A 13,598-nucleotide genomic window follows, 5' to 3' on the forward strand; every position below is an offset into this window, starting at 1 on the left:
TGATTTACATTATTTTTATAGAGAAGTATTTCCTTGGTTTATTTAAACATATTATTTTAAAATTTATAATCGTAATTTTAAAAATATTGTACAAAATATAATCTGAAAACAACATATATGTTATTTTAAAATTGTCAACCATTTTTTGAATGTTTAACCAATTTCAATTATTTTAATTTTTGCTTAAGTATTTTCAAATGTAAATTTTCTTTTAAAATTTAATTATCATTACTGCTATATAAATTGCGTCCAGATATTATAGCTAATATTTCTTTTATATATTTTCTTAATATTTTGTTAAAAATTTTATTGATATAATAATATATGCAATCAATAAAGTTTCAAAGAAAACATGATACATTATATAAATATTTATTTTAAAATATAATTTTCTCTATTCGTTTTACTATTTTTTTCAAATAATGTTTTCAGTGTATTAGAGAAAAGGTTAAAAATTGTTTTATTTTAAAAACACTCCCTCTTTAAAACCATCATTAAAACAAAAAAAACTGCTTAGTAAAAAATTAAGTAAATTTCATTAACATTTTTGATTATACTGGATCAGTACAATAAATTTTGAAGTTACTAATAACTTGTTTTTAAATATACGAACAATTTACAAATTGATAGCAATTTAAAAATTTAAGTAAAGGTACTTCATTTTACCCCACTTTTGAAATTACAGTTAACAATTATTTATTACAAAAATCTCTTGCCGCAATAAAATAAAAATAATAATATCTACGTTCTTGATGAGATTATTCCAACGTGAATATACATTTATTGATTTAAATTATATATATAATCAGGGTTTGAACTACTTTTAATAACCAGGACGTCATTAAGAATATATTTAAAAAAATTAAACATTATACATGTTAAAGTATATTTTTGAGATTAAAATTATTGCTTTTAATTTTTTAAGAACAATTATTTTTAATAGGACACGTTCATTTAGCAAGGCAGGTTGTAGGACTTAAATATAACACGTGAGCAGTGCTATGTGGATCATTGATATCTCTGTCTTCTCCCCCCCCCCCCCCTTCACACTTCAAGGCAAGGATGAGAAGTGAACCTCTTGCACAAAGTGTCCAACTCTTGAGAAAGAAATATGAGGCGGTAGCAACCAGCTTACAAGTTTTGCCGCTAAGAGGAAATCCATACGGCACTTTCCATTTACTTGCAAAACATACTTTAAAGCGAACATGGTTTATTTTGCTTCTAAGTTTCATAAAATTAAGTCTAATATTTCTGGGTATGTCCCATTTAAAAGCATCAATATGCCTTATAATAAAATGGTTACAAGCGGTTTGAGTACAACTTACTGTGTAGCTAATCTTGTTTTGAATATTTTGACTTCACAATTAACAAATATAACATTAGTACCGATTTATTTACTCTTCTTTTAATAATTTTAAAGTAAGAACGTTATTGTTTATGCCACTCGTCGTAGAACTTGCTTTCTTTATAACAAAATAAACGCTTTCACACGTCAAGTTGAATAGTGTCACTTCATATAAACTTAAAATACTTATATATTATTTGAAAAGCTCCTCACACTTATTCCACTATCTAAAATTAATTTAAATCAAAATCTCAAGAATGAGTGTCATCAGTCGTCTAAAAGATCGGGTACTGTCATCACTAAAGAGCAAACTGCAATATTGGTTAAGCATGGGCATCGTAGAATACTTGATATGTAAACACCAAACTCAAATCAAACTACTTTCGGACTTCTACTCAAAGAGACGATTTAAACCAATAGAAAAGCGTAGTTTGATTATATATTCTCTATAACAATGACAAATAGATATCAGCATATTCTGTTCCCAGTTCATTCGAATAAAACTTAGTTACAAAAAACTCAACGACAAATTAAACAATCTGTTGATCAGATACACTTGATATCAGTGTCACTGACGAAACAAGCATTCGAATTTCGATTAAATAATTACAACAGATGGCTTCATATTTTCAAGTTAACTAAAAAAATATCTTAATCAAATATGTCTGATATTGTACAAATATTACATTTACTTTGCACAACTAGTTAGTACAGTATATAGGCAACACAATGTTAATACTCTGGGATCACCTCTGTAATAGTGCGAAACAGTAAATGAGTTAACGTTAAATTATGATCGCAAACATATTTTAGTAATTCAGGTAAAGAGATAAATTGAAGCAGCAATAGTTAAGTTAAACCGACTAACTTTTCGAAAAACAATGCTAGTAACCAAATATTCTAGCCTTTAAGAAAACATTTACCTTGTAACAAACTGACAAGTTTTACGTACCACCATACCTTATTTTGCCCCAATACAATTTTAATTTTGTGGAGATTCCAACTGTCGGAAATAACCACAACCCTGACTTGTGGATGAAGCAATCTCTGGTTGTCGGTTGGCCATGTATATGGCAGTAGCAGCACATGTTGATCGAGGTGTGCTCTGCTCACACAGCTGAAGATTATTCGAAGCCGTGTCTCGCCGCAGACACCGAGAGTCCTCTTGAAGAAACCCTCGAAAAATTCACAACACTAGGATTAATTGTTTCCATAATTTTCCAGAATCTCTTACCGTAGTTCAATCTTAGTTTGACAATTTGGCTCTTGACATGATTATCCCGTGGATTACGTTGTTGGAGTCTATACCTTTGACTAACTCATTATTTGAAGAATAATTCACTCAAAAGTTTGTTCTACCATTAACGACGGTTCTTTAACGGTCCTTCGCAAAATTAATGTTCATCCTCTTTCTTTGTAATTCTTGCACAGACCATAATATGATGAAGAACTATTTGAAGTCTCTATCAAAATGATAAAACTTCTTGTTTACCATATGCTAGGATTCAACAAAACCTTCTAAACAGAATGTTCCCTATTGTTTGACCCCGCTCCCAGTCAATTGTTTTTAAGTGAAGTAATAAAAGTGAAATCAAACAACAAAAATCGTTTGATTCCAGTCAATTTCAATAAAAAAATTATGTTCATTTAGTATTCATTGAGAAAGGATACTCCAAAACTATTAAATATCAATAATATAACCTGGAAATACTGTACGAGCTACAACAAGAAAGAAAAAAATAATAATTAAAAAATAACACAAAGTTGTGAGAATATATCTCCGCATAATGGTTTGTAATGTTTAAAGAATAACACAATAGGCCACCTAATGTTCATTATGTTGAAATAATGCTTGGCCTGAGCAGACAAGTAACAACATTTTGATAAAATTGGCAATCATATAATTTTTTTTCATGTTTCCTGGTATCAAAGATTTAAAAATTATTTTTTTACTTGTGTTTTAAAACTTTCATTGTGTATACATAGTTCTCATGTTCCGGAGAAAGTAGGTTGTGCCAAAACTAGAGGTCCACCAACTTGGGTATGTGACGTCACTACCGCCACTTTGGTAACTTTTATCGTAAAATGTCTTGAAAATTTACCCAAAATTACTTCATTATCCTTTTTTTAGAAGGAAAATTTCTGTTTTTATTTAAAATTTTACACCAAACTATTCTAAATTACTTAAACAGCCCTACTTTTCCTTAAAAATTATTTGTTTTCCATAAAGTGGTTCAATATATGCTGGTCACCGACAATATCTTGGTCGCTACATTCAAATATTAAAATTAATAAAAATCTAACTAAACCGATATAATTTAATACATAGAGAAATAATATATATTTTAAAAAAAAAAAAAAAAAACATTTTTAATAGAGAAGCGCTTACGTCTTCTAGTATGGTGTCCTCTGTTCAAGTCTTGACGAAAACAAAGAGCAATCCCACTAATATTATAAATGTGAAAGTTTGTATGGATGTTTGTTACTCAATCACGCCAAAACGGCTGAACGGACCTGGATGAAATTTGGGCTACAGCGAGCTCATAACCTGGATTAACACATAGACCACATAATAATATGAAATTCCATCCCTAAGGGAGTAAAAAAGTGATAATTTGATTTTATAACAGAAAAAATCATAGGTCGTAGACATACAAATAGTGAGTGAGTGTCATTACCTACGTGTGACACACGATCATACACATAGTAAGGTCTGGCAAATTCATAGTTTTCTACTTGGTGAGACCAGCCCCCTTGGTGGAGCTCGCAGCGGCTAGCAAAATAAAGGCGCTAATAACAGTTTGGTACTTAACTTCATCAATAGATAGAGTTGCCTTGAATTTTAAACGCCCCATCGTTAAATGCGTTTGTCATGTCTTTTATTTCCGTTTGTTTGTGCCGTGTTCCTATACCATTTATCCGATTGCGATGAAATTTTGGTGAGTTTTTATGCGTATGCCCGTGAAGGTTTCTGAGACGGTAAAACTATTTTGCAATAGTTTGAGCACGAATCGTTTCAAAACATGTGTTTATTTCATATTATACATCGGCACTTCGTCGGTTTTTGTTGTATAAGTGCTCACGCATGACATTATTCACTTAAATATAAATGAGAGAAAGAGATAGAGTGATATACAATTTATATAGTGAGATATAGACAGAGAGATATTGTGAAATAGAGCGAGGAATAGATAATTAAATGGGTTAGATAAAGATATATATATGTATCTATCTATATAGAGATTTATATATAGAAGTGATATAGATAGTGGGAGGTATATTTGTATATATGAAGATATAAAGAGATAAATAGAGATAGAGAGATTTTATAGATGTAGATAGAAATAAATGTATATTGAGATCGATGGATATGAAGGCTTCCATAAGCTTCATAGGAAAGTGTCAGCAGGTGAAGTACTTTCACGAGAACCTTCAACCGCGTGTAACACAATCCTTAAAAATTAATAAAATAATATGAGCTGAGTAAACAGTGTTCAAAAGGGTATTCCAATTTATTATAGCCAAGGATAGATGCAAAGGTTGAATTAGCAAGTATTTAAATTAACTCATTTCGTTTAATCCTGGGCAAAAGCCTCATGTAAATCCTCATACAATTACACCATTCTTTCACATATAAATTAATACTGATTAATTAGCAAGAAAAGCATTAACACAAATGTCACGGCAAAATACGTGAACGTATTTTTATATTACAAATACTTTAGTATTTACTTTAGACAGATAGTATTGCATAATATTGGATAATAAAGAATAATTTATAGTTAAATTAACGTTAACACACAGCGACCAAGAATGTCGTTAGCACAGTCTAATGCCTCATTAGACAATACAAAACCCGTAAATGGACATGCAGGCGACCGCGGCCTAACCTACACTAGGCAGTATGAAACTAACTTTAAAGCATGGCATCAAAAGAAAACCCACCAAATGTAACAAATTAACACATTACATACATTACGTAAAAGCGAAAGACAAGTCCTAATGAAGGGTGAAGACATGAAGGGAAGAAACGTCAGACAAACTACACGTAGCAAAGAGAGCAATTAATCAAAAAAAAACCAATAGGGTAAAAATGCCAAATGGAATTTAGAAGGTGACGGCCGAATAAACAATTTAGATTTTAGCTATTACGAGTTACATGACTGTAAGGGTCACCACCTTACAAACACTTACGTGCAGTCTCCCCGCTGTCACACTCTCTCTACAATCAACTATCTGACCTACATGCTTAATTCAGTGCGAAACCAGCACCGACTGGTTATCACGACCAATCTACATGAGAGCTAACGAACAAGAAGAGCCTTCAAGGCAATACTCGCAGTTTTAAGTAAGAAAGAGGGCGCCACGCGCATGCGCGGACACCTCAAGAGGGGAAGTCAAGCACAGTACTAGTCTCACGGGGGGGGGGGGGGGGGGGGAAGGAGGATGGGAAGGAGTGCCAAAGCCCGCCGCGTGGCGCGAAGTTCAATCACAGCGCACCGACCACTTCAGATAGATGAATTGTATATGTGTAGCTACTTCAATATATTACCAAACAAAACTGAATGAGGCATTGCAATTCATGCCGAGCATTAGCGAGATAATGAAATCTTTTCTATATTAGTAATCTCTTTTTTTCAACTTTTTTCTATAGTGCTTTATAGAGTTTTGATTATATACAGACCACCAATTTTAAGATATATACTGGTACATAACTTTATACCGGCAGAACAACGTCTGTCGGGATCTGAAAGTGATATAAATTATTTTTCACACTTGACATTCAAATTAAGAAGACAATTACTAACTACATCTGATTTCGAGCAAGGTCCCCTTCACCCTGTGTTCAGCCCGGGAAACGCCGGGTACTGCAGCTAGTTATTTAATAAGGGGAAAATGAATATAAGAAATCTCTACAAATTTAAAATGTCATTATACATATAATATATATACGGATATTGTAGTACTTGGATCGCTTCCTGATATAGGTACCTATATTACTCATACCAGTCTGCCATCACTGTAGCCACGTTGACCGCCATTTTGGATTATCGTGTCGTTGTCTAGTGTAAATGTGTGTCGATCGCAGTATTATTTAATTTTTTAATTGCTATAATTCACTAGTGTCAACCCCAAGCATTTCGTCTTCCATCTTGGTAGCCACGTTAAAAGTCTTCCTATCAATCACTCGAAAATTCAGAATAAAAAATTATAGTATATATATATTTTTTTATTAAATGTAGCCTACCCATTTATTTTTTGATTGAATTGATCGAAACTGGTATCTAAAGTTCGACTTCAAATTATGTATATTTATTCTAAATTTAAAAGAATCTGAAGCCATACGAGATAGAAATTTTTTTTAGCAAACTTCCCCATGTCCGTTTCGATGAGCATGTAAATTATACTCACTTCATTAAATACTATGTACAAAGCAGTTGATGAACATAATATTTATACTCTCTACGTATAAGTACTCTGTGCGATGCATTCGATGAGCATATCAATTATAATCACTAAATACAACGACTCTGTACGAAGCAGTCGATGAGCAAATTAATTATATTCACTACATACAAAGACTCTGATCGAATCAGCTGCCCAACTAAATAAATATGTCTATATGCCATTACGCCTATCACGGAGACGGTATACGTTAATACAACTACAGTGCCATCTACAAACATATACGGTAAAACGGAGTGAAAAGAAACAATGTACCCAAAGAAAGTTTACGTGTGATATTTCTAGTTATATGGTTTTGTTTTGTAATTTATTTACTAACATAATTTAGAGTGAATTTCACTACAGAATTTGTATTGAAATTATTCCTTGACCAGGCAGTTTCTATTCACCCCATTTGAAGATCGCCTGGAATAAGGGGCCTTTTTTAACTTGACAGTCATTTTACACAAATCATGTCCAATATCAAAAATAATGGAGGAAAGTCTCCTAAATGTCAGGCCAACAGTATGGGAATAACCCCACGAGCTTAAGGAATATTATAAGCTGTATAATAAGCATATAAAAAATCCTACTAAAAGAGCCAAAACTAGAGATACCTATAATGATTATTCAAAACATTCCCGTAGTTGTCGTACTCAACCCGAAAATATATATTTACCATCATCGACGCAAGATAAGAAGCAAATTCATCATCAACGACGGTTATTTCAACACTGATTAATCAAAATCAATGGACAGTTACCAGACATTCCATTTTATCTATTCACAATTGGAAAAAAAATGCGTCATAATTGACGGAAAATACGATGCACAATCATCATCGACGAACATTATCATCATTAGCATATAAAACGACGTTCATGGACATATAGATTTTCCATTCAAACACTCATAATAAAAACACACATAAATCACTTATCCATCAACCATATACATATATACATATAATCAAATGGATACCATTATCAGCAGACAATATTTTCAATTAAGTTACGAAAAAAACTTTATTTTATTTATATCAGAAAATATATAAAAAATTTATTCGACCACAATACTAATATTTTATGAATTACATGCTTAGTTTCTCACGACTTTAATTATTATGGATGTTGTCTCATCTGTGCGAGAATATTTTCATATACATTGAGAAGCAATACAATGTCTCAGCCTGTCCGCGAATTCATTTGTATCGTCCCACGATATGTAATGTCTCTTCTGCTGCTACCATTTTATTTAGACCTTTACTGTCAATATTCTGTAAATCCGTATAATCTTTTCTTTAATGATGACCATCAAAGTCATTATAATTTTCATACTTGCCGCTATCAGCATCGTCATCAACAAACACACTGTCATCTTCATCTTTATTATGGTTAGATTTCGACATATTCGATGCTGAAGCTTCTTCACCGCCTTCAAGCACCCTTTTTTAGTGTCCATATTTTTTCCCCCAAAGTTTTGGTTTCTACTAGAAATCGGCTTTAATGTATTATTACTTTCCGTGGATATGCTACTTGTATTGTTTTGTCTTCCTTAAACCATTAACATACTTAAGTTAAATTCTACATCGTGATCAAAACAGCTATAGATATATTGACGTTTAAAGGAAGGAAAAAGATATCCATCATATAGCATACTATTCCTTAGCAAATAGCTCGATCGTTGTCCTCTATCTTGTAAGTGATCATAGCTTTACAAGTCCTGCCATACATTTTAAATCTCTCTCTCTCTTAACACAAACGACCTGCCACAGTTACAAGTTAGCACCTTTCTTAGTGGGCTTTTTACACAGTCATTTCCTTAATGTCTTCGAGCATTGTTGTCTTTAACAAAATACATGCTGCAGTTATAATAAAGTTGACCACCCCAGATGGAGGCATGACTATCATGCTTGTTTGTATTCAATAACTACTAGAGTGTTTGCAGGTGGATAAGGGCTTCGTTGGGTGTCAGGAAGGTAGTAAATTGCACAAGGTATAATTTCCCTGCTGCACTAAGACAGAGAAATTGACAGGGCAATGAATTTTTTTGGTTCGATTGCCACCAGATTAAAATATTAAAAAAGATTTGTTAACAAGAATTCTAGGAACCAAACGAAATCCTCACTATGTCTCAACTTAGATCAATATAATAATAATTAGGATATTTGGCTCAGCAATAATACCTTTGACCACACTTCGAAAATCAACAGAAGGCTCGTAAACTCAAGCTCTGTGGGTGTGGCATTTACACGATTATATAAATCTATATCATGTGACTATGCATAAATATATCTAAATATTATTAACATATAAAAATTATGTTTGAAAAAATTCAAATGCCTACCTAGTTGCATATATAAATAAATGAAAGCAATTGTTTAAGTTTTTGATGAATTTAAAGAATATTAAATAAAGTTAAAAATGTTAACCATAAAAAAAAGAAATATATATCTATAGTAATTTTTAGTAATTTATTTTATAAAAAATAAATGAACTCAATTTCCCAATGCGTTTGCTGCCAGTTCACAGTAACTATCGTGCCTCGTGTTCAGATTATATGGCTCAGACCTGATTGTTACCTCTTTTCAACTAATATAAATTTCAGTACTTGTAAAAAAAAGTCTCATTCAAATTGTAGATTTCGTACATTTGAAACTTGTATGTGCCTAATACTGTGCTCAAATATTGTTATTTAAAAATGCGGGTCTTTAACACACATCATTCCGGGGCTTAATTAAAAGCTCAGGATTTGTTTTCAAAAACCAGACAACCTATCTTGGCTAGTGGTTTTGCTTGTATGCCAAGATGGTAAAATATCAGGCACGATTGATCTCATTGCACACTTGTATTCCAGTAATAAGCCAAAGAAATTTTAAGCATATTTCAGTAAATATTCTACAAACTGTATTTCCGGTGATTATGGAAAATTAATCACAGATTTGTGCTTTAAACTTAAGCACTTTTCTAGATTTTAATTATTTTTTTTGCACATCACCATCACACAGCGAACATCAAATTCACTGGCAAAAGTTTTAACTTTTATGTATTGGAATTGTCAAAATCTACAGTTCTTTGCATCGTGTCTTGACGGAAAATACGTACCACGGCTTGATTATTATTTATAAGTTCACATGCTACAAGAAAATAACATTATTGGCACTCCTATGGTTAATAAAGGCAATGGATAAGTTGTTTCGAAATCAAAACATGCTCTAAATGAGCGGTTAGGTTAAGGAAATTTACTTCAGTGTTAACATATTTAATTATATCTTTTTAAAAATGACAGAAATAAAGATAAAGACAACAATAAAAATAAAATACGAAAATACTCGTTTGGAACAGAGCCCAGCGTAGTTTCCGGTGACACACGGCGCTACTGGCGGGCGTTGCGAAGATAGCGGCACACATTGCACTACTTCTTATCGTCCCGCGACACACTTACAGGATAAATCTTCTCTGTTCTCTCGTAGCTGTTTCCATGGGAACAACATTGAGCGCTGCTCTCCCTTAACCAACATTCTGTCCAGTCACAGAGCCCCTTGTAGTGTATAATAGTATTCGATGTTGTAGGAAAATGTACACATTAACTCCAAAATTGTAAAATACTGTAACAAGTGGGAAAACAGATTCGAATAGGAGAGCCCAAATAATCATTGGAGTTTAATTTGTCAAATAAAGTGTACAGAATTTCCTAAATTACTACAATTCGAATGACTGCCTACCAATCAACAACACCTTATTAAGTCCTCTATTCACACTCGCCACTGTAGCTCGGCTCGATAGTGGCTCTCTCTACTCCTCGTCTTTACCGCGCACCTCGGTTCCCAACACACTCCTTTGTGCTACTCACACTTCCGCGCTGTGACAAGGTCCCCGATTCACCAACCTTTACACTCGTAGCCCGTCGCTCATCGCCTTCTTCACTTCACTCTTTCTATCACTCCGAGGATTCGGCGGTAGTGCCGCCTGTCACTCTCCTGCCACAGATAGGTCCCGCCTTATGTACCTGCCTGCGTTACCCTTTGGAATATCTGGTAGCCGTCCGAAGTACCGCACCATCTACGATCAAAGCTGCGAGAAAGATTGCGTCCTACTTGCGCAACTTCACGCGAGGCCGCTCTCAGAACTAGCAATAACCTCCAGACACAGCAAGGCGCCCGGACTGCCAGTGGGAGGTCCGTGTAGGAGTATGAGGAGGGGGGAGGGAAAGGCGTTATTTGTGTCATGCCCACTCCTTAGTAACCCAGCAGGTTGGCTGGCCCTCGTAACAATACCCCATGTTTGTGGGAGCTACGATATAGTTCCTGGTCGAAGATGTTGGTGGCAGTGAAACTGTGTGTGCTGTTCGAGAGGGTGTGGGCGAGCGGGTGTGTCTTGTCGCAGAGCCAGATGTTGTTGACAGTGGAACTGTGTGTGCTGTTCGAGAGCGTGTGGACGAGCGGGTGTGTCTTGTCGCAAAGCCAGATGTTGTTGACAGTGAAACTGTGTGTGCGGTTCGAGAGGGTGTGGGCGAGCGGGTGTGTCTTGTCGCAGAGCCAGATGTTGTTGGCAGTGAAACTGTGTGCGCTGTTCGAGAGGGTGTGGGCGAGCGGGTGTGTCTTGTCGCAGAGCCAGATGTTGTTGACAGTGAAACTGTGTGTGCTGTTCGAGAGGGTGTGGGCGAGCGGGTGTGTCTTGTCGCAGAGCCAGATGTTGTTGACAGTGAAACTGTGTGTGCTGTTCGAGAGGGTGTGGGCGAGCGGGTGTGTCTTGTCGCAGAGCCAGATGTTGTTGACAGTGAAACTGTGTGTGCTGTTCGAGAGGGTGTGGGCGAGCGGGTGTGTCTTGTCGCAGAGCCAGATGTTGTTGGCAGTGAAACTGTGTGTGCTGTTCGAGAGGGTGTGGACGAGCGGGTGTGTCTTGTCGCAGAGCCAGATGTTGTTGACAGTGAAACTGTGTGTGCTGTTCGAGAGGGTGTGGACGAGCGGGTGTGTCTTGTCGCAGAGCCAGATGTTGTTGACAGTGAAACTGTGTGTGCTGTTCGAGAGGGTGTGGGCGAGCGGGTGTGTCTTGTCGCAGAGCCGTCGCCGCTGTACGACAACAACCACTACCACGAGGAATGCCTGCGCTGCAACTCGTGCGGCCTGAACCTGACCGGGCCCAATCAGAAGCGGGCGCGGCGCTTCAAGAACCAGATCCTGTGTGACCTCCACTTCGCGGACGTGGCTCTCATGGAATGCTCCGACTTCATGCAGCAGCTGCGCAGCTTCAAGCCGCAGAGCCTGGGGTGCGCTGTGGCGCGGCGCAAGAGCTCCACCACGCTCATCTTCCCGCTGCCGCCGCAGGCCTGCTCGGGTGAGTGCCCCGCTCCCTCCACTCGGCGTCGAGCCGAGCAGGTTATTACGACCATCAATTCAAAATAAATAAATAATAACGAATTGTATTTTTCAGTTATAGACCTTTTTTTTTAAGATTTTATAGTACCACCCTGCAACAAATTATTATGTACCGTGACAAAAATTATTGATATCCAATCATAAATAACCCTACTGTTCATAACATACGAAAATAAAATCAAACTTTTCAATTTGAAGAGAAAATATTATTTCGAAGACTTATGTGTCAAAAAAAATTTCAATTTGGTCAATTGGACTAGTCATTCAAAACAAAGAAATATTGTTTGCTAACTTACCAAATTACTTTAAAAGACTGGTAATTAAGGAAAATGACTATCTAAGATAGTTAAGTATAAATTTTTGGAAGTGTAAATGTTAGAGTTACCCGATTAAGCATATTTACGAAATACGTTTTTTGGAAATAATAGTGAGTATTTCTTCCGCGAATTGGCGCATATTTGTATATTTAAATTGAAATTTATTTCACGCATACATGTTTTCAACCATTTAAAATATAATCGAATATGCAAACATTATACTTAATTTTGTTGTATTATGCTTAGTATATGCGTAGTTAATACTGGAAACCTATTTAGGGAACAGTTTACAGATACGGTATACAATATAAATCAAGTAAATTAAACTTCATGATAATTTAAAAATTTAAAAAAAATTAATTAATTTTAAAGTGTCATAAAATAACCTAAATTGGCACACGCTTAAAGCCTGCTAAGGTAAGTACACACTTAAAATCTATTAGGGTAAGTTCACGCCCTCCACCATCTTCACCCTTGCGGCTGGCATCGCCGATCTACAGCTCGTAAACAATTTTTTTTATGGATTTTTACAATAGAGTTATAAGCCGAAATTCCAATTGTAAGAGATCGTCAAAATGTCCTTTAGAATGCCATATTTTATGTTTACTTTTTTTCCTACACTGTGCTTAAAATACCCTTAGAAAAGAAAACATCTTCGTAGATTTTTTTATTTATTGAAAATGAAAATACTGAAAAAATTATTTCATATAACTTTAAGGATATTCGTTTCTTTTTATCTTGTAATATCATGACTGAGTGATATTCCCATGTATTAAAATTTTGATTGCGAAAATTTGAATGGTTTGTACCGTGCAAACTCATGGGCTCTCAGCAACTGCATTATTTCGACGGTCAAACGTAATAAATCAACATTATTCACAAATAATCCTAATATTAGTGTAGTTTAAGAAAAATTAAGTTTAGAAGATTTATTTCGTATTTCTTGGAAGGCGTCGGAGCGTGTAATTGTCACCCCCCCCCCCCCTCCTGCTACGAGGAGAGACGAGGACTGGCATTTCCCCAGGTTCCTCTGTAGCGCCGCATGCGAGCGTCCTTGCTGCCGAGTAGCACTAGTTCCGCCAAGGTCAGTAGAGTTCGTAGTGTCTTGAGCCAG

At 35.3% G+C, this 13,598-nt stretch overlaps 1 protein-coding gene across 1 annotated transcript in view; it reads left to right on the forward strand.

Moving 5' to 3' along the window:
* LOC134532208 (uncharacterized) overlaps window positions 1-13,598 on the forward strand; it is an 806,722-nt gene that overhangs the window by 180,790 nt on the left and 612,334 nt on the right. Inside the window, exon 4 of the mRNA XM_063368628.1 lies at window positions 11,851-12,126. Coding sequence (XP_063224698.1) covers window positions 11,851-12,126 — 276 coding nt within the window. The remainder of the gene's footprint in view (window positions 1-11,850; window positions 12,127-13,598) is intronic.

Source organism: Bacillus rossius, chromosome 5 (assembly GCF_032445375.1).
Source record: "Bacillus rossius redtenbacheri isolate Brsri chromosome 5, Brsri_v3, whole genome shotgun sequence".
In the NCBI taxonomy this organism is placed as follows: domain Eukaryota; kingdom Metazoa; phylum Arthropoda; class Insecta; order Phasmatodea; family Bacillidae; genus Bacillus; species Bacillus rossius.